General features: G+C 36.0%; 2 protein-coding genes across 13 annotated transcripts in view; one reads left to right on the top strand and one right to left on the bottom strand.

Annotated features, from left to right (window-relative positions):
• The window catches only part of Kiaa0825 (KIAA0825 homolog), a 561,100-nt gene extending 556,099 nt beyond the window's left edge, over positions 1-5,001 (bottom strand). For 9 of the 11 annotated variants that reach the window (XM_087617477.1, XM_087617494.1, XM_087617486.1 and 6 more), the window contains exon 1: positions 4,825-4,937. The gene's annotated coding sequence lies outside the window, so the exon portion shown is untranslated. Of the gene's footprint in view, positions 1-4,824 lie in introns of all 11 variants that reach the window. The other 2 variants (NM_001419450.2, NM_001446612.1) reach the window with 1 other exon arrangement.
• Positions 4,968-22,515, top strand: part of Slf1 (SMC5/6 complex localization factor 1) — a 107,246-nt gene continuing 89,698 nt past the window's right edge. Inside the window, exons 1-4 of one of the 2 annotated variants that reach the window (XM_087617471.1) lie at positions 4,968-5,105; positions 13,030-13,143; positions 13,295-13,370; positions 14,253-14,493. Coding sequence is in view for 1 of the 2 variants with exons in the window: in NM_001106400.1 (NP_001099870.1) it covers positions 13,030-13,143; positions 13,295-13,370; positions 14,253-14,493 (431 nt within the window). In the remaining variant the exon portion in view is untranslated. The remainder of the gene's footprint in view (positions 5,106-13,029; positions 13,144-13,294; positions 13,371-14,252; positions 14,494-22,515) is intronic. The other variant, NM_001106400.1, reaches the window with a different exon arrangement.

Here is a 22,515-nt window from a genome sequence, read left to right as displayed (position 1 = left end):
TCAGAGCCTGCCCCACATGTGGCCCATACATATAGTCACCCAATTAGACAATATGGATGAAGCAAAGAAGTGCAGGCCTACAGGAACCAGATATAGATCTCTCCTGAGAGACACAGCCAGAATACAGCAAATACAGAGGTGAATGCCAGCAGCAAACCACTGAACTGAGAACAGGACCCCCGTTGAAGGAATCAGAGAAGAAACTGGAAGAGCTTGAAGGCGCTCGAGACCCCTTATGAACAACAATGCCAAGCAACCAGAGCTTCCAGGGACTAAGCCACTACCTAAAGACTATACATGGACTGACCTTGGACTCTGACCTCATAGGTAGCAATGAATATCCTAGTAAGAGCACCAGTGGAAAGGGAAGCCCTGGGTCCTGCTAAGACTGAACCCCCAGTGAACTAATTGTTGGGGGGAGGGCGGCAATGAGGGGAGGATGGGGAGGGGAACACCCATAAAGAAGGGGAGGGGGATGGATTAGGGGGATGTTTGCCCGGAAACCGGGAAAGGGAATAACACTCGAAATGTAAATAAGAGATACTCAAGTTAATAAAAAAAAAAAAAAAAAGAAAGAAAAAAAATAGAAAAAAAAAAAAACTAAGTAGTGTGCGGGGCCCTAAAGTTCATTGTATAGCAACAAAGTCATTAAAAGATTCACGGAATAAGCAAACAAGTAGGTCACAAGATAAACTGTTGACTATTAAATACTTTTATTTTTAAAGCACACACACATAAACCTGAAATAATGTGGAAGATATGCTGAGTAGGTATCTCTGAATGGGGTTAATGAGCAGGTTTTCATTTCCTTCTTTTTGGCTTATTTGTGTGTTGCAAATATTTCTGTGAGACATTAACCTTCAGGAGAGAAGGAAAAAGAACAAGGGAAAATAAGTGCCAATTCAACCCTGCACACCTGTGGTCACACACACAAATCAATGTCCACAGTGAAAAGCCTAACATCTTCAAACATGCACACACTGTGCCTACAGTGACCTTGACCTCCAACTTCACCTTCGCTTCTGCCAGCCTTCACTATCCAATGTATCCAAATGACTTGTGACCGTTCTCTTGTGACCACTCTTTCCTTTTATCCCCTTGCAGAATCCTCACTAAGCCTACACTCCTCCATATTTTTCTTTATCAAGACTTTCTTCATCAGTATCCAGGAAGCAAACTGTTTACTCTGCATGACACTACAATGTTTTTCAGTAGCAATGTTTGTAAATGACATCTGTAATAACTATTTCTATATAGAACTTCATGTCGTAGTACAGTGGAAGTAAGGAGATTCTGTATCCTATCTAATTGATAATGCAGGGTTATCTCCATCAATATTCTTTTAAAGATTTTAAGCACTTTTTGTACTAGATGTATAAGGAGTGCTTTGTTTGCTTATGTAAATCACATGAGCGCCTGATGCCTGCAGAGTTCAGAAATGGATGTGGAATCCCCTTCAAATGTGCTACAGGTAGTTCTAAACCACAATGAGGGTGCTGGAAACCAAGCCCAGGTCCTCTGCAAGAGCCATCCTCAGCACCTGCATCAATCTAAATCCCAAAAGACTAAGGAAGAATACAAAAATCTCTATTGTTTGGATGTCCACTGTGAGTCAGGCTGAGTACACCTTTACCATACCAACTCACATGATTTTTGTAGCATTCCTGTGGGTCCACTATACAGAAGCTCAGAAAGGTCTCCTGACTATTTGTGTAGAAGCTGTTTTAAAAAAATAAAAAGGCTCATAATTAAGATTCAAAATGCCCAAAACTTTAATCTTGTCCATTTCATTACACTGCTCCTTGGGGAATGACAGACACAGTACACACAAAGCCCCACTGACCAAGGTTTTCTAATACACTAAAACTGCTATCAAGTAATATATTATCTATCCAACGAGGTGGAGAAATTCCTTTATATACTATAATATGTATGATATTGGTAAACTGCCATGTGCTATTTGAGCTCCTTGAAAAGTAGGGTTACCTGCATTTCTCTTGGCCCATACATGGTGCCTTTAAGAACAGCTACAAGGCAAACTACTTTCTTTTTTTATTTATTGGTTATTTTATTTATTTACATCTCAAATGTTATCCTCCTCCCCAGTTTCAAAAGTTGTTATTGTTGTTTCTTTCATGATATAAAAAAGTGAACTACGGGAATGAGAAGGCAGAAGTTTAGCTCTGGAAAGCTCATCTTTGGAAAAATCTAGTTGACTGCCTTGACTTCTTCAGTTGGTTCTACTTCATGCTGTGGGAACCTATGTTGCTGATGTTATCTCTATCTGCAACTATCTGTTCCTTTACTTAGAAGATTCACGCAAGGCGTGGGGGTCAGTAACTCCAGCTGAGTGCCTTAAAGGGCCTTTCCCAGTCAGTTTTGCCTATATGTTTTGAACACTTAGTTTGATGATATTTTGTTACTTACGTATCTCTTGCTATATATTTTTATTTTAGGTTGATAAATAATAAACTTACTCATTCAAATCTGAAAGTACAGCTATCGTAGATCATTCTCTGTAGCTAAAAAAACATATGCATCAAAGCTAGGCCAGGATTAAAACCTAACTGGAGGTAATATGACAATTTTGTTAAGAGTATAGCCTGGAGACGCACTGGTTCAAATCATAGGTTTGGTACTTATTAACTGTTTGTAAACTTGGATAATGTACAAAGCTACTCCTGCCTCAACTTTATCGTCTGTAAAAGAAGCATAATACCCCTATTACTGTGATGACTGAAGATCACATTGCATAGGAGACAGCAGGCAACCATAAATAATTGACATTTATAAGTAAATATATAAAAATGTGTGTCTGAATTGCTGCCTTTAGAGTTAGCTCGTCCTCTAGAATTCATTTATCTTTGAGTTAAAATAATAAAATTGGCCAGTGACCAGAATTTATATTATTCACAACTGAAAATAGGCTTTAAATCTCGTAATCACCAAAGTTTAATTACATTAAAGTACACATTGATTGACTTCTAATGCAATGTATTATTGTACCTAAGTCAGAAATGAATGATTTTTGATCTGTGTTCTTTTTGAAAATCTCTTTCTCTCCCTCTCCCTCTCCCTTTTCCTCCCTCTCCTTTTATGTGTGTGTGTGTGTGTGTGTGTGTGTGTGTGTGTGTGTGTGTGAGAGAGAGAGAGAGAGAGAGAGAGAGAGAGAGAGAGAGAGAGAATTCACATACAACACATATGCAGATACCTGCAGAAGCCAGAAGAGGACATTGGAGCTGGAGTTACAGAGCCATTGTAAGCCACCAGATGTGGGTACAGAGAAACAACTTCAGAATTCTAAATGAATAACAAGAATCCTTCCATCTCTACAGCCTGTTTTGCTGTTTGCTTTTTTTTTTTTTTTTGGTCTTGTTTTGTTTTATTCTGTTTTTGAGACCAGGTAAATGACAGCTAGCTCTGACTAGTCTTGAGTGTCTAAGATGTGACCTAGTGGCCTTGAACCACTAATGCTCCTGCTCCTGTCTCCCAAACACATGGAGTCACAAGCACATGCTAACATGATAGGTAAATACAGTAAAGAGCCAGAGTCAGGTATACAATTTCATATGTCTATGTTACAACCTCTCAATTGCAATATAAAATGTATGCAAAGGATTTTCTTTTATAAGTACTTAACAGTAAATATAAACTACTAGGCAGAAGATAAACACCTATGAGCATTCATGAACTGCTATATGAATGTGAGTCACAAATAGGAATAGTGATTTTTTTAAAGCTAGTTATTATACGTAAAGAACATAAAATCTCCCTAAAAGCACGTATAACGTTTAAGATATAAGTTTAAAAAAAAAAAACAATAAGGTGACAATATTTGTAACACTCAGTGATTAATCAAACAGGAGGTTAGAAAGATCAACATGCTTACTTAAATATAGTTTTACTCTCAAAAGACAAAAGGGCACTTGTCTGATGCTTCGGGGCTTTTAATTGAATATATGGCACTTTTCTTTTTAAAAAGATTTGTTTACACATGTATTTTATGTATATGGTTTTTTGTCTGCATGTATACCTGCACACCAGAAGAGGTCATAATCCCATTTTACTGCAGTTATAGCCAGTTGTGAGCTACCATGTGGGTGCTGGGAATCGAACTCATGACCTCTTGAAGAGCAGAGTGTTCTTAATCACTGTTGCATCTCTTTAGCCCCATTGTATTTTTCTTTATGGCTGACTCTAGACCTCTTTTGGGATTGACTGATTTCGAGAAATAGGAAAAAAGTGATGAATGAATAACAAGGTGATGAGTGAACTCCCCGGAGGAAACTGCATTAGTCAAAAGTAACACTTTAAGATTCATTATGTGACACCTTTTGGGTCTTTGAATAAATGAGCATCTTTCCTCAAACTAGATATCTGTCAGAAGTAATTTCTATTTACAACTCCTCTGGGTAACTCCAAATCTCCATCCAAAGTTGTCCTGAATTATTCACAGTCAAAAGAGTTTGGAGTAAAGTCAGAGCATTCATTCCTTTCTGAAAGTATACCTTTCAAGAAACCAGGGTGACCAAACCTTGTGAATAGGAGACAGTAGAAACACTGCTGGATCACTGGCACAGAACCAGTTGTCTTCGGCCTTGCCTAGGAACGCTTGGGGACCCAAGATTGACTTCCACGTTGTAGACAGATCAAGGGAATGAAGACAGTAGGCAGGATCCTAGGGCCTTCTCCAGCCTCTAGGAGGATCAGGCACCACAGGAATGGATGGGGATTTAGGGGTCAACTCCTGTCCACTTCTGGGTCCTACCAACATGCGGCAGGTAGCCGACGGCCCGAAGGAGAAGAGAGGGAAAAGTCACTTACCAGTTTCTCTCTGTGGCGCGGATCCTGCAAGGGCCTCACGCGCTGGCTAGAATCCAGCAGTCCACAGCTCAGAGAACCCTGACGACCGCTCGAGAGCGTCACTGACAACCACCCGGAAGTAGTAAACTGCTTCCGGGGACGCCGAGCGCGCGGCGGGAAATTATTTCCTAGAACCCAGATTATTGGAGCTGTGAGTACTACCGTGGTAGTCTTCGCCCTACCGCCGCCACCGGCAGCGCCACACGAAGAAAACAGCCCTGAAGTTTCTTTCAGCCGGGAAGGTAAAGCGCCTCAGCTCGGAAGACGCCATTTACCACGTTCTCGGGCAGCGCCTCTGACATCCTAGCTGGGCCGCGGAGGAGCTCGCGCTTTCCACAGCCGCGGTTCCTTCATGGCGAACTCGAGGCCCGCGCTGGCTCCTTTGGCCTGCTCGGCCGGATCCCGCAGACAGGTCCCTGGTGACCTCCGCAGCGCGCTCAGGCCGCTGCCTGATGCCGGGGCTCCGGGCGCTAGGCCGCCAGCGTCTCCAGTTTCCATAGAGCCGTCTAGGCTACCTCATCCCCTTGCCGGCTCCTGGACACCTTCAAACCTTAGCTTCCTTGAAGGTGGCAGGGATTCCCAGGGCCTGCCTTTCATTAAGAGAAAAATCGAGACATTCTTTCTCTCGAGTAGAATTGTTTTTCACACTGAAACGAAATGAGCTTTTATCTCAGCGATATTGTAGGTTTTGAAGAGCAGCGCGCGCACACCTTTCCTAAAGGCAGGGTCTGTGTTCCTGGGGTTCTGTCTGCTGCCTGAGTACCGGGACAACTCTTGAGTGATCAAGCAGAAATGTATTCCACTTCCAAGGTCTGGCTAAATTGACAAATAGTGATTTGCCTTAATACTCCAAATCGAGATTTGGGACCTGTGGTCGATGGAACTTAATTTTAAATTCCCCAAGCTCTTTTGTGACAAATGACTATCCTCTACAGAGGAGAAAAAGGGGAAAAAAATTCTTTTGAGACATTGGAAATGAACTGGATTCACAATATACAATTAACTTCTGTTTGTTTCTCTGTCACAACCCAGGTCTTACGTTGATTTTCAAGCTCTTCCTGTGAATGGAATGTTTCTTGTTTTTTCTAGGAGTTCAGAACATAGCTGATCACTCGAGTAGATTTGTGTGAGAAGAAATGTGATTATTTGTAAATTAACATCAAGAATTTCGTTTCTTGAGTCAGAATGTTGAATCACTCAAATGTTTAGATTTAATGTAGATTAATATTCACTAAGCAATTAAACTTCTATTGGACCTGTTTCCAAAGTTGAGATTTTTCTCATGCTTCATGGACTTAGGTGAAGATCAGTTATGTAATTTAGAATATTTTTGCTTTTGTAAAGCAGGAAGCTTAGATCATGGCAGTGTATGAAATAGTAGTTTGTTTTAATTCCTTTTCATAATCAAAATTAAGAGCAGTTAAAATTCCATTCCATGCATTCACAATTTCCATGGATGACTCTTTGATTTTTAGGAACCCAATAGTATTTTCATTTTATTTCTTAGCTATATTATTTTACAAATCTTTCCAATGCTTTAAAAACCATGTTAAAAATGAATTCAGTTCTCCATAAGGTTAAAATCATAAAGCCAAAGGAGACTGAAGAATCTTTCAGAACTGTAGTTGAACATCACCTGTTCCTTTAATTGATTATAGCAAGATTATTTTGAATTTTAAAATATTTTATTTTTAATAATAAAATATGTTTGAAAATTTTCAATAATTGACCCAAATCTGTTTTGAAAGAAAAAATAATAGAAATTTTTACCAAAAGAAAAGTAATAGTTCTCTTTAGAATATTCCTAGAAATGAGTGAATATTTTAGACATTGGTATTATGTTTTTGAAAATGATGAAAAATTAAGTTTTTTTTCATTTTGTTGCTCTAAATGTCTCCTTCCCCATGTAGTAGATTCTCTCTCATATTACCTTCCTGTTGTACTGATAGAAAATAGATTGCTTTGTAAAATTGCCTCAAAAAATTGTTTAAGAGAAGTAGATTAAATCTAAAATTTAAGCCAGGTTGCCATTGTAGAAAAGGCATAACCTTTCCATAGTAACAGGCTTATCTTTGAGTCTTGGTTTCAATATTTATACAAAGATTGAATCCTCAAGGTAGTTTTCTTTATTTTTTTCTCTACCCGTGGTACCAGGGATTGACTAGGTATTTATTTCCTTATCTAGCTTAAATTAGGTGTAATTTCTAGCATTTTTACCAGTATGTTGTATTCTCATCTATATTTAGGTAGATACAGTAAATAAATATATATGAAGTGTATAGACTTGTAGATCATACTATGTCCTTAATAAGAATTAAATTAATCATTTTAATTAATTAATCTTAGAATAGTGTTTTTCTTACAGAAAGCTGTCTTTGTACAGTTTGCTTCCTAAGGACTCCTTTAATCCTAAATTAAAAGTTTTAGTCCAGCCAGCACCATATATGGTGTTGGATAGATGGGAGTATTTCTACATTTTTCTTCAGGCGCCTACTATTTTTTCTTACCATAGTATCATTTTGTTAATTGTCTGTTGTCAAAATCTCCATTAAAGGAATTAATGACTACTCCTTTTCCTAGACTCAATAATATTTCAGAAATCTCATCACTAGAGACTTGGAGTTTTTTGTTTCGGTTTATCTTTTGTGTGTTGGTTATAGAGTGAACCTAGTCTTACACATGCTACGTAGATATTATAGCATTGAGCTCCATCCCCAATCCCTCCATACCTCAGTTAAATAATTAGTCATATTGTGGAAAGGTGGGACAGGAAGTAAGATTACTTCTTTTCATATTTATTTTGTGTGTGCCTGTGAATATATGTTCTATCTGGGTATTTAAGCTAAATCAGGTCTTTAGGCTTGGTGGCAAGAGCCGTTACCTGCTGAGCCATCTCCTTGCCACTAACATGTTTTAAAACAAATTTCAAAGGTCTGGTTCCTAGGCCAGGATTCTAACACTCCACCTGGAATTAAACAGTTCAAAACCAGCAGAATATCACTCACATAGTATGAGTACTAAGATAGGAATATATGCTTTGCAGCATTGTAAAGCAGAAATCCAGAGCTTTGGCCATAGTCAATTTCATTGTAATTTTAAGTTTAAATTCAATTTCAGTTAAATCTTTGAAATTTTGAATTCAAAGCAGTGAAATTAACTATCTGGAGACTTGTATATGCTTTGTAAAAGACATTATAATACAGAATAGGAAAGATTTGTCCTCACTTGTTCCAGGGACTTTGTTAGGCACCCTGGCTTCTCTTTTCTGAAGCAATTTTTTAGCCAACTGTTGATCCTACCGTCTCACCTACCCCACTTGCCTATCTTGTCCCATAGGGTCTCACTTTGTGTCCATGCTGACCTGTCTTGTAGTCATTGTTCTGCCTCAGCCTGAAACCTTTGTTGTATTACCTATATCCCTGCCTTGATTTTGTTGTCGTTGTTGTTTTGGGGGATTTGTTTGTTTTTGAGACAGAGTCTCATTGTAGCTGTTGTTGATTTGGAACTCACAATGTAGACCAACCACTCTGGCTTAAATCAGAGACCCACCTGCCTCTGCCTCCCAAGTGCTGGAATTAAAGCTGTACTCCAGCATGCCTGACTGTTTCTGCTTTTCTTTATAAATTTTCTTTTTAACATATTGTAGCTCCATTCTTCAAACATGTTCCAGTGCTGGCATATTGTAAAGAATTCAAATGTTCTATTTAAAAACTTAGGATAGAATATACATGATCACAGTAATGAGAACTGTAGGTTTCCTGGTGCTTCTGGCTGACACCAACTGTCAAAGAATTACAGGCATCAAGGATAGGCCATGGTGAGAGATATTTTAAGAAAGTCCACACCACAGCAACAGTTGCTCACTGTATAAAGGGGCAGCTGTGTTCATAGGCACTGTCTCCTTAGTTTTGTGCTTTGTATGGTTCAGGGCAAGTACATTTTAAAGAATTTTTAGTAGGAAGTCTTTAAAATACTACTACAAAGAACTTTTATAACTAGAAATGTAGTGATGTAAATTATTATAAAGATAAACATTTAGTTACTAAAAATGGATGGTCTCTTTTCTCCTCTTTTAAGTAATATTGTCCTCTGTGTTGGTGCTTGGAGGTTCATATCTACCCGTCTCTTACTGCCCCCTCAGCTGGGAAGATATGTAATGTTTCTAGAAATGCTGCTGGTATTAACTGTTATGGAATGCTTGTTCTTTCCTGATTTAAAGATCTTTAGAAGCAAGCTCTCAGTTCTCCATACTTCAGAACATACCACCTACATAAAATTCAATCCCACTTCAATTGCCTTGCTTTTTGACATACAGAGTTAAAAATCATGGCTTCCTCTCAAAACTGGCTTGAGATCTATAAAAAACACTGGTTAACTACCAAGACAGTATTTATAGATACATTGAATTTTACTTGGTTATTTCTAAAACAATGTATCATTTTCCAAATAAAATTATTAACGGGTTTGCTTAAGTAATTCCTTGGAGTTTATAAAACGTGGCTTTCTCTCCTAATTACAGGCTATATAATACAAATGTATTTTCTTGCATTAAGGGCATGTTTGTAGTGTTCTCTTTTAACTCATTAACACATCATGCTGTTGTTTACTGTTTTCTTAATCATGCAGGATATGGAAAAACTAGAACTCTTATATATGAAATGCATCCATAGTCTATATTACCATGTTTATGTAACATTAAGTGTCCCATGTAGTCATGTATATTTAATGTCATATGCAATCTTTGTCATATAGTATGATATTCAGAAATATTGCTATGTTATATCTCAGGTTAATAACATAATTACAAAAGGCAATTAAATTAGTCTTGCCTTTCTAAAAACCTTTCCAAGGTTTATAGTTCTCTGAAAGTTAACTAAAACACCTCCTGTTTTTCTGATAAACTTGTGAATAAATGTCTTACTTTCTGATTTGTTTTTGAACATGTATGTGTTCATACTGTTTGAATCAAGATATTGTGTTTTATCACTTTGGTTTCTTCCTTTTCCTGATTTACATGAAAAGTTTCTGTTTCATATTATTTTCAAAATAAGGAAATTACTTTAAAAATAATTTTGTGTTTTCTGCTGCTGTATATAGTTAGTCTTATTTTCATTATTATGAGACATTGTTTAGCAGAAAATGTTGCTAAATATGTGCAGCTGATTATTGCCATCAAAAGGTATACTATAAAGACAAGATTTATGGTTAAAAAACTTATATATGCATATATATATATAAATAATTTCAATACAATCTAATGCTTTAACAATTTATACCTCAAAACAAAATATATTAAAATGTCACTTAATTCAGAATTTGAAGTAGCAATTGCTGATATGAAAAGAGCAGAGTATAATAGATGTTCTTTTATTTCTATATAACATGTAATTTTCATAAAGCATAATGCAATGTTTAAAGGCAACTTGTTGGCAATGGGGTTACAGCAATTTTATATTTACTCCTTTTTGATTATTGGGGATAACAAGACATGGGAATTGATTGCAGTGTCCCTTTCATAGTAGGCAAGTGCTTGAATCCTAAGCTTCACTCTGTCCCTATCCCAATCACAGTTATTCCATAACAGTTTTAATGCCTCATGTTTTCAATAGGTAAGATTTTAAGTTTTAAAAACTACTCTAATTCTTCTCCTTTTTGTAATATTTTTTAAAATGGCCTGCTAACTAGTTTTGAAAATTTTTACTTATAAATACATAGAAAAAAATACAATTTGGAAAATACATACTATTTTTAAAAATCATAGCCTCTCATAACTGGTTTTTGAGATCTATAAAAACATTGGTCAAATACCAAGACAATTGTTTTAGATACATTGAATTCTACTTGGTTATTTCTAAAACAATGTATCATTTTCTAAATAAAAATTACTAAAAGATTTTCTTAAATCCTTTAAATTAATTAAAACAGCTTTCTCCCCTAGTTACAGGCATATGCTGTATAATACAAGTGCACTATGTGGGTTTAGATATTTTTGAAACTAATGTTTTTTCATAAACTACATTCTTTATAAAATTCATCTATATTGCTAGTCTGTGTTATTTGGTATTGTCATTCAAGCATTACCTATATTAACCTTGAAAATAATTTTTAGAATTAATACAGTAAAAAGATCCTTGCTCAAGGAAATAATTGTGTCTTTATTGATCCTAGAATTTTATAAATATATTTTTTCATTTGATACATGCACATCAATGTACATTTTATAATTGTGTCCTAGTGCCCTAAAACTTACAGTGAAGTTTGTTTGAAAGTCTCATTCATAAAGATATTTATGTTTTGCATCTGGGTTTCAGTATTTTAGAGGCTGGCACTGTATACCTGTTGCCTCTTTTGGTGTCATGGCAAATACTGAGGACAGTTATGTTGAGGTCTTGATATCAGCTTTTACTGACTAAGAATGGGTTTGAGAGATGTGGCTTTGATGTGCAGCTCTACTGTGCTCTTTAACATATGACCTGTGAACTGTTGTGCCCATGCAATTCAAGGCTTCAGTGTGTCAGAAAGCATTAAGATGAACTGTTTCTCAGATATGCACATATGCTTTAGGAGCTTCTTCCAAGCATGGGAAAAGGTAAAATGGGGAACTGTATGGTTTATAGTGAAACTTTCATTCTTAGGCCAGAATAAATTTTGGGGTGTTGGTTGGGGGGATAGTATGTGTATCTGTGTAAGTGTGTTCTCTCTCTGTCTCTCTCTCTCTCTCTCTGTCTCTCTCTCTCTGTCTCTCTCTCTCTGTCTCTGTCTCTCTCTCTCTCTCTCTCTCTCTCCCTGTGTGTGTGTCTCTCTGTGTGTGTGTGTGTGTGTGTGTGTGTGTGTGTGTGTGTGTGTGTGTGTGTGTGTGTAGTAATCCTGATATGTTGCAGAGTTTTGGTTCCAGGACTCTGCTCAGGTACCAAACTTTGATCATCTAAATCACATATCCCCTTTCATACTTTAAGTCATCTCTCAAGAACTTAAAATTTCTAAAGTAGTTTATATTCTGTGTAAATAATTGTTACTTTATTTTGATTATGGAATAGTGTTGAGAAGAAAAAAACCTTTATTATTAGTTTAAATTCAAGGTTCCCCCCAAATATTTTACATCTATATTGTATAGGTATGGAACTCATGGGTATGTAACCTTGTTTTAGTCCTTCAAAATGAAATGCTGTAAAACATTCTTCGCTTACTTCTTTGTTCAAATTCCTACACTTTTTAAACTTTTTTTCTGATGTACATTGATTGAATCCAGGGCCATATTCTTACTTAGTATATATACTCTGCTCAACAATTAAAGGTAACTGATTTTTCTGAGAAGCAATTGTTTCTTCGAATGTTGAGAATAGCAACTATTTTTTTCTGACTATGGTATGAGATCCTATTCTGCAGATACTGCAACAAAAAATGTCAGAGAAACAAAAGTTACTGGAAATCCATTTATATGCTATCCTTTTCTCCAGAGCAAAACAGAATTTTCTCAAGGTGTTGTCTATCATTCTAACCTAATTTGAACAAACAAACATTTTAATTAGAAGATCTATGAATTAGATAACACCTTAAATGCAAAATACTTTGTGAATTGTATTTCATATGAGTTGAGGTCCCGTGAAAATGAAGTTGAGTTATACCATGTGGTTTTTCTTTTTACCTTTTGATAAAATTGATATACACATCAGAAATATATTGTGGTATTTGAACACACACCCATTTCAGGGAGACTGTGTGTGGAGGGTGGGGAGAGAAGAAACTAGAAATGTAGAATGGACACAAGAGTTGGAGTCTTTGTGTCTGTCTCTTAAATTATTTGATATAAATACTGTAGAAATATGAGTTCTGTTGGTAACCATGCTCATATTTACATAGACTCCTATGGCTGTGTAAACAGTCATATTCAGTGGTGTGTTTTAATGGAAAATAATACAATACTGGAGGATATTAATGGTGAAACAACAACGAAAATTCACTTAAGATTTTGAGAAATTAACTTGAAAGTGGGTTTTATTGTAGTAACTATATTTGACATCATTGTTTACAAGTAAGCTTCACATGTTTAATTCGTAATCTATTTCATGGCTTTAGTTTCTTTTTAGTACTCACAATTAAGAAAGAATAAAGCAACCTTACGCACACTGTCTAACATCTGCTTTCTCCTGTATGTGTCTGTGCTAGATGGAAGGTGGTGCCACCAAACATGTCATCCAGATGACAGGGTTTAAGATGGAGGAGAAGGAAGCTCTAGTCAAGTTGCTTTTAAAGCTAGATTGCACTTTTATAAAGAGTGAGGTGAGTACAGAAACCTACAGAACCTTCAACATAGAGACAAAATTCAAACTGACTTAAAAGCCATAAAAATGCCCTTTGATACTGTAAGAATAAAAGTGTTTTAGTAAGAAATTCTTTCTGTAGTAACATTGCTTCATATGGGTTCTTCCAGAAATATAAAAACTGTACACATCTTATAGCTGAACGCCTGTGCAAGAGTGAGAAGTTTTTAGCAGCTTGTGCTGCAGGTAAGTAGACTCCTTCTCTCTAACTCATGAAAAACTTCATGTTAGAGAAAGAAGCATTTTAAGTCTCTAGAATCATATTATGCTTATAATATCAGATATGCGTATATTATTTTTAAAAAGATTTGTTTGATTTCTGCTTTATTCTGATTAAAATTTTCCAACACAGGGAATTATTAAATAGAAATACTTTGTCGAGATTAAGTTTTAGTTTAGATGCTTTGTTTAAGAAAAATATCTTAAAAGATTGAGACAAAATGCCCAAATCTTAAAGTGTTACTAGATCTCAGCCTGTAGTCACATTTGTTTCCCACCATCTCATTACAAATAAGCATGGTTTCTTCTTCAGGGTTGTTCTTCCTCTGTCAGTGCTGGGAAGCAGTGGCATCCTATTTTATTTTTCTGAGATACCCAAGTTGAGATTTGGTTTATTCAGCTCACCTTTTCTCACCACTGATACATGTAAGCTTTCTTCTGTGGTGATTGATTGTGTCTTACCAAAGAAATATTTGGATTCATCACTAACCTTTACAAACAAAACTATGCATTGTTTCTGAAGGTCATTGGTGCCCAGAAAAACAGAACATGTATGCTTCCTATAAAATTCACCAACTCAATAAATTTAATATGACAATACTACAAATGTTACACATTTCATTTTAAAACTTCATAGTTCACCTTTTAAGGCAGTGTGTCGTAGAAAACAGTATATACAATGCTCAGTGATATTGAAGTCCTCTTGAAATTTGTTTTAAAAATAATTTTGGCAGACTGTCATAATCTCATGTATAAAAAGGATGTCTTTTAGTTGTTATTTAATCTTTATTGTTTATCATTTAGCAGAATTAAAATTCTTTTGTGACAGACAATTCATTTGCTTTCTAGGAAAATGGGTATTAACAAAGGATTACATAATTCATAGTGCCAAAAGTGGCAGATGGCTTGATGAAACAACTTATGAATGGGGATATAAAATTGAAAAAGATTCCCATTATTCACCTCAAATGCAATCTGCACCGAAAAGATGGCGTGAAGAGCTGAAACGGACTGGTGCTCCTGGAGCCTTCCACAGATGGAAAGTTGTTCTCCTTGTTAGGGCAGATAAGCGGAGTGACTCTCTTGTAAGGTAGGAGGGATTTCTTAAATTTGAAGAAGTGAATGAATTCTTGTTTCTATGAATACCTCTTAATAGGTATGTTTAATTATTAGTTAAAATGAGATGCTTAGGGAAAGTTATTCTTACAACTAAGAAATTTATTTTTAGTTAATATATTTTTTGAGAACTTCATGCATCAACACTGCATCTACATCACTGCCACCCCATCCACCATCCAGCTCCTTTACCCACCCACTCTCATAGTTAAAGATCACTTCTTCATGATTCTTACATGTGCACACGTACACATCCATACATGTGTATGTAACCCAGAGTTCATTCAGTCTTGTACATGTGTTCAGGGCTGTATCTCTTGGATGAGCCATTGTGCCCAAGCGTATGAGTCTCTTAGTGAAACAAAATTTGTTCTGTAGATGGGTTTTGATTATTCTAATCTCTATTTTAGTTCCATGTTATTTCATTTGGCCAACTCAAGCAAAATAGGAGAAGAAAGCACTGCTTAGGAAGTTTTCATTTTGAAGCATTCTTAAACTTTTGTTAATTTCTCATTGTATTACCTGAGAGGCTAGCTTAGGGTTTATATAACACTGTCTTTGTGGTTCGTACTATCTGCACCATAATTTAATTTCACTATTAAATATAAGGAATGTTTGTCTCTGAATGTGTGTCTATAGATGCTCATACCCATGCATGCATCTGCAGAGGAGCGAGCTCACATCTTTCTCATTACTCTTCATTCTTATTTTTCGAGAAATGTTCTCTCACAAAACCCAGGGCTTGCTGATGTGGCTAGGCCCACGGCTAGCTGGACAAGCCCTTGGATTCCTTTTGTCTCTTTTCCAGTGCTAGACTTAGAGGTGGACACCTCTGTTCCTGGATTTTGACATGGATACTGGGGATCCAAACTCAGTTTCTTATGCTTGTGTGATAAGCACTTACCCACCAAGCCATCTCCCCATCACTTTAAAAGAATTTTTTTTAAAGACTTCTGATTGCCTAAACTGTATTATGAGCCTTTTCTTTTTTCTTTTTTTATTAAATCAGGGGTAGAACCTTAACTGTTTTACCTAAATATTTATAAGCAATAAGATGCACCCATCTTAGATATACATGGAATGTGATGCTATTGTCAGGTAAGGATACCTAGGTAGTGTTTGCTGCTGTACAACTCTTAGGTACTAACTGATAATATGGCAGTCTCCATTCCATCCAGGGGCACAGAGGTTTTATGTGTTGATTACTGTGGGGTGAATATGGAGATTCTCCCCCCCCAAGACTTTCAGTAGTTAAACAGTCTGATTTATTCTTTCCTGTCTTCTATGATTTGGAGGAGATCATTGTAAGCAGTTTGAATTGAGGGTGGGGTGGGAGTACTGTTGGTTTATTTTGGTTGTTGTGGATATTTGTTTTTACTAGTGATTATCATTTATATTTTTCCTTCTATGTTGTTCCCCTGGAACTCTATTATATGTATTGTAGAATATTGATTTTATTTTGTATTTTAATTTATCTTCATTTCAGTAATTTTTCAGTTGTTTTAATTCCACTAAGAAATTCTTCCCTTATGTATTACAGCTTATCAGTCGTCATTAAGAACATGCTAATACTTATGTAATGAACCCTCTGTTAACTAAAACCTAAAAGGATATGTATACTTGCTGGACATGGGGCCTACCCTGAAGTGAGTGGTTACAATGCCCTATTGAGACTCTACCAGAGAAAACAAATTTCGCCTTTGCAAATGGATATCAGTCAGTGACAGGAAGTGTCTTGGTTAAGGGTGTGAGCCCTTTTCCACTTTTCCTCTTTTAGGACTGGGATCGCCTCTGGTTTGACTCTGTACAGGCTTTATGCATGCTGCCACAGTTACCTCTCAGTTATTATGTGATCTGTTCTGCTGTGTCTGGAAATCACTGTGTCCTTGGAGTCATGCATTCCCTCTGGCTCTGACATTCTTTCTGCTACCTCCTGCATCTTATATCCCTCAGCCCTAAAGGGAGGATTTGATGTTCCATTTAAGTTTGAGTGCTAATTCTACAATCTCTTAACTGTCTGCATGCTGTTCACTTGTGGGTTTCTGTGTTCTCATCTACTGCGAGAAAAAGCTTCGAAATTGATGTGTTAGTGAGGCACTAATCTATGAGTATGGCAGAATGTCATAAGGAGTTATGTTATTGCTATGTTTCATTAGTAAAACAATAGTATTTGTTTCCCCACCACCCCATGACCCCATGGCCTATCTACTCTCATGTTCTTGATCACCCTATCACTAGTGGTTCGTTATTGCTACATTTATACCACTATTGTACTAAATTATCTTGCAGGCAAGTTATATTTATAGATCACAGCGTTTGTAGCTGAGTTGGTGTTTACCTTTCCCATTGGGTAATGTGAGGAATACCTTCCTGTACCATCAACACTAGTCATAGGGGTTGAAGCTTAGATACTAGCTGGACTTCTTGGTGTTCTGTGAGATATATAATAAGTATTGTCTTCATCAATAGAGCCTTACAATCAGTTTGGGAAGAAAAAACAATAATCTCTGCTGTACCTTGAAATACTTAGGGACTTCCTTGGTGCTCCTTTGGCCAATGACTCAACGAAATAAATCCCATTCCTGAACCTGGAAATTATACTTGGTGGCAATTCTGACTGGTATGAGATGAAAATTCAAGAGTAGTTTTAATTTCATTTCTTGTTTCTTGTATTTCATCCTTTGAGAGCTCCAGTTAATTTTTCATGATGATAATTTTTATATTTATATATTTATGTATTTATTATGTATTATATATAACATATATATACATACACACACACACACACACACACACACACACACACACACACACACACACATATTCAAAACACCAAGACGTCTGGCTGGTATCTAAGCTTCATGTATGGCATTAAGTTGCTAATGTGAGAGATCTTTCCAATCATTTAATCTATAAACTTATGTTTTAGAACCGCCTTCATTGTATTCCATGAGTTTAAGTTTATTGTCTTTTTATTTTAATTTAGTTCTAGAAATTTTTAAACTCCTTCTTGATTTCCATTTTGGTCCACTCTTCATTCAGTAAGTTAGTTCAGTTTCCATGAATGTATACTTTCCCGTGTTGATATTTAGCTTTAGTCCATGGTAGTCAGATAGGATGAAGGTTGTTATTTCAAATTTCTTGTTATCTTTTGAGACATACTTTGTGTCAAATATATAATCAGTTTTGGAGAAAGTTCCATGAGCTCTCGAGAAGCTACTTTTTGTGTTTGCTTAAAATGTTATGTGAATATTTGCTAAATCTATTGATTTATGCTGTCATCTAGCTCCAGCGTAGCTCCAGCATTAGCTCTCTAACTTTTCTCTGGATGAACTACTGGGGAGAGTGGGGTATAAAAGGAATCCACTGTTATTCTATTTTTAAGTGTCAGTATTGTGTTAGTTAGATATGGGTTTGGGATACACATAAAGATGGATCATGTTTTCTAATCTACTTTGTTATTCTGTGCTTTATTGGAGAATTGAGATCATTAGTATAGAGCATCATCACTAATCACTGTTTAATTTTTCCTGTATTTTTGTTAGATGTGGGTTTCTATCCTCTTTTTTGATTTTATGGTCTAAGATTATTTATTCCTTTCATCTAATTAAAAAATGGTTAACTTTTTTCAGATTTAAGCTTTCCTTCTAGTACCCTCTAGTGCCATCAAAAGCTGAATTGATAGATTTGCTTAAATTTGGTTTTATCCTTGAATGCTTTTTTCTTAACATCTATGGTGATAGATAGTTTAGCTGGGTATAGATAATTTTGCTGGTACCTCTGTTTATCAGAATTTGTAGACCATCCATCTCGCCTTTCTGGCCTCTAGAATATCCTTTGAGAAGTCAGGTATTATTTTAGTTAGCCTAGTATGGAATTTAACCTTTTTCTCGTGCAACTTTTAATATTCTTTCTTCCTTACATTTAGTGTTTTGATTATATATCACAGACTTTTTTTTCTAGTTTATCTTGTGTTTTCTTTCTTTCTTTCTTTCTTTCTTTCTTTCTTTCTTTCTTTACTTTTTAAACTTTTCTGCTCTGCTTTAATCTTTTTAATCTGCTTCTGTCTCAATCAGCTGCTTGATGGGCCTCTCAGAGGGCAGCCATGCTAGGCTCCTGTCTGTAAGCACACCATAGCATCAGTAATACTGTCAGGCTTTGGAGTTGGGTCCCACTTTGGACCACTAACTGGACCTCCTTTTCCTCAGTCTCTTCTCCATTTTTATCCTTGCAGTTCTTTTAGAAGGAAACAATTCTGGGTCTGAGTTTTTCACTGTGGGATAACATTCCCATTGCTCCATATGATGAGTTATGAGATACATAACTCAAAACGATATTTTCTAGTTCATTCATTTGCCTGCAAAGCTGAGGATATCCTTGTTCTTAATAGCTAAATAGTATTCCATTGTGTAAATGAACCACATTTTCTGTATCCATTCTGCTGTAGGACCATCTGGGTGGTTTCCAGCATCTGGCTATCACAGATAAGGCTGCTATGAAAATAGTGGAGAACATGCGCTTATGGTATGGTGGGATATCTTTTTGGTGTAGCCCCAAGAATGATATAGCTGGGTCTTCAGATCTATTTTCAGTTTTTTGAGAACCTTCCAGATTGCTGTCCAGAGAGGTTGTACACCTTGGCAATACCACCAGCAATGAAGGAGTGAGTGTTCCTCATTCTCACCAACATGTGTGATCTTACCCATTCTGATTGGTGTAAACTAGATTTCAGGGTCATTTTGATTTGCATTTCCTTGATGACTTAGGACTGTGAACATTGCCTTAAGTGCTCAGCCATTCCTTTGTTGTGAATTCTCTGTTTAGTTCTAAACCCCATTTTCTGATTGGTTTATTTGGTTTTTTTGGAGGTTGCCTTCTTGAGTTCTTCTTTCCAGTTTATAGATTGCCCATTTCTCGTATTGATTATGTCCTTTGCCTTACAGAATGTCTTCAGTTTCGGCCTTTGCCATTGAATTTCTGGGAAATTTCCCCCAATGCCCATGAGTTCAAGGCTTTTTCCCACTTTATCTTCTCTTAGATTCCGTGTATTTGGTCTTATATTGAATCCTTTATCACTTGGACTTGAGCTTTGTGCAAGGTGACAAATATGGTTCTATTTTCATTTTCTACATACAAACTGTCAATTAAACCAGGACCATTTATTAAATATGCTTTCTTTTTTCTATTGTATATTTTTAACTTCTTTGTTAAAGATCAACTGTCCAACCGTATCTGAGTTTATTTCTGGGTCTTCAATTCTATTCTACTTGTCAACCTGTCTGTCCCTGTATCAATACCATGCACTTTTTATCACTATTGGTCTATAGTACAGTTTGAGGTCAGGGATGATGATTTCCCCCAGAACATTTTTTTATTGCTAAGAATTATTTTCACTACCCTGGGTTTTTTTGGGTTTTCCACATGAAATCCAGACTTGTTTTTTTCCATGTCTGTGAAGAATTGTTTGGGAAATTTGATGGGGATTCTGTTGAATCTGTAGATTGCTTTTGGTAGGATGGCCATTTTTACTATGTTAATCCTACCAATCCATGAGCATGGGAAATCTCTCTATTTTCTGAGGTCTTCTTCGCTTTCTTCAGAGACTTGAAGTTCTTGTCATACAGATCTTTCACTTGTTGGTTAGAATCACACCAAGATATTTTATATTATTTGTGACTATTTTGAAGGGTGTTGTTGCCCTATTTTCTTCCTCAGTCTGTTTATCATTTGCATAAAGGAAGGCTACTGATTTGTTTGAATTAATTTTATATTTGGCCACTTTGCTCAAAGTTGTTTGTCAGCTTTAGAAGTTATTTGGTAGAATTTGTGGGGTAACTTATGAATATTATCATATCATCTGCAAATAATGATACCCTGACTTCTATGCCAATTTGTATCCCTTTGATCTCCTTTTATTGTCTAATTGCTCTGACTAGAATTTTGAGTACTATATTGAATAGATAATGGAAGAATGGGGAGTCTTATCTTGTTCCTGATTTTAGAGGGATGGCCTAAAGTATCTCTCCATTTAATTTGATGTTGGCTGTTGGTTTATCTTATATTGCTATTCTAGGTATGGACCTAGAAATCCTGATTTCTTGAATACTTTTTACATGAAGGGGTGTTGTATTTTGTCAAATACTTTTTTTAGTATCTAATGAGATTATCATGTGATTTTTTTTTCTTTGAGTTTGTTTAAATAGTGGATTATATAAATGGATTTTCTTTTATTGAACCAACTTTTCATCCATGGGATGAAGCTACTTGATCATGATGAATGACAGTTTTGATGTATTCTTGCATTTGGTTTACTAGAATTTTATTAAATATTTTTAAATCAATATTCATAAACAAAATTGGTCTTAGGTTTTCTTTCTTCGTTGGGTCTTTGTGTGGTTTATATATCGGAGTAATTGTGGCTTCATAGAATGGGTTGGGTAGTCTTCCTTCTGTTTCTATCTTATAGAATAGTTTTAGGAGTATGGATATTAGCTCTTCTTTGAAGGTCTGGTAGAAGAACTCTGTACTAAAGCCATCTGGCCCTGGGCTTTTTTTGGTTGGGAGGTTTTAAATGACTTCTTCTCTTTCCTTGGGGGATATAGGCCTGTTTAGATAGTTTGCCTGCTCTTGATTTGACTTTGGTATACAGTATCTGTCTAGAAAATCATCCATTTCATCTAGATTTTTCCAGTTTTGTTCAATATAAGCTTTTCTAATAGGATCTGATGATTTTTTTTAATTTCCTCAGTTTCTGTTGTTATGTTTCCTTTTTCATTTCTGATTTTGTTAATTTATATACTGTCTCTGTGCCCTTTAGCTAGTTTGACTAGGGGTTTATTTATCTATCTTGTTGATTTTTGTCAAAGAACCAGCTTTTCATTTTCTTGATTCTTTGTGTCCTTCTCTTTGTTCCTATTTGGTTAATTTCACCTCTGAGTTTGATTATTTCCTACCATCTACTCCTCTTGGGTGAGTTTGCTTCTCTTTGTTTTAAGACTTTCAGGTATGCTGTTAAATTGCTAGGTAGGATTTCTCCAATATTTTTAGGAGGACACTTAGTCTATGAATTTAAGTGTTAGCACTGATTTCATTGTGTCCCATGAGTTTGGTATGGTGTGCCTTCATTTTCATTAAATTCTAAAAAGTCTTTAATTTTTTTTATTGCTTCCTTGACCAAGTTACCATTGTGTTGTTCAACTTCCATTTGTATGTGGACTTCTGTCATTTTTGGATTATTATTAAAGACCAGCCTTAGTCCGAGGTGATCTGATAGGATGCATGGGATTATTTCATCTTCTTGTATCATTTGACGCTTGTTTTATGACTGATTTTATGGTCTATTTTGGAGAAGGTATCAGAAGGTGCTGAGATGAAGGTATATTCTTTTGTTTTATGATGAAATTTTATGTATATATCTGTTAATCCCATTTGGTTCATAGCTTCAATGTGTCTCTCTTTAGTTTCTCTTCCAATGGCCTGTCTATTAGTGAGATTGGGGTTTTGAAGTCTCTCACTATTATTGATTGGTGTCCACTGTAGAGTTTTAGCTTTAGTAAAGTTGTTTTTTTGAATGTGGATGCCCTTTCACTTGGGGCATAGGTGTTCAGAATTTAGCCTTTCTCTTTGTGGAATTTTCCCTTTAATGAATATGAAGTTTCCTACGCTGTGTCTCTTGGTAACTTTTGGTTTAAAGTCTATTTTATTGGAAATTAGAATGTCATCTCCTGCTTGTTTCAGCCTTTAACTCTGAGGTAGTGGTTGTCTTTGTCATTGAGGTGTATTTTTTGCATACAGCAAAATGCTGGATCCTGCTTGTGTATGGAATCTATTAGTCTATGTCTTTTTATTGGTGTATTGACTCCATTGATGTCTTAGTTAGGGTTTTATTGCTGTGAACAGACACCATGATCAATGTAAGTTTTATAAAGGACAACATTTAATTGGGTCTGGCTTACAGGTTCAGAGGTTAAGTCTATTATCATCAAAGTGCAAACAT

This window comes from Rattus norvegicus, chromosome 2 (assembly GCF_021556685.1).
Source record: "Rattus norvegicus strain SHRSP/BbbUtx chromosome 2, alternate assembly SHRSP_T2T, whole genome shotgun sequence".
Lineage (NCBI taxonomy): Eukaryota > Metazoa > Chordata > Mammalia > Rodentia > Muridae > Rattus > Rattus norvegicus.
The sequence above is the reverse complement of the archived record's forward strand: the minus strand, read 5'-3'. Positions and strand labels throughout refer to the sequence as shown.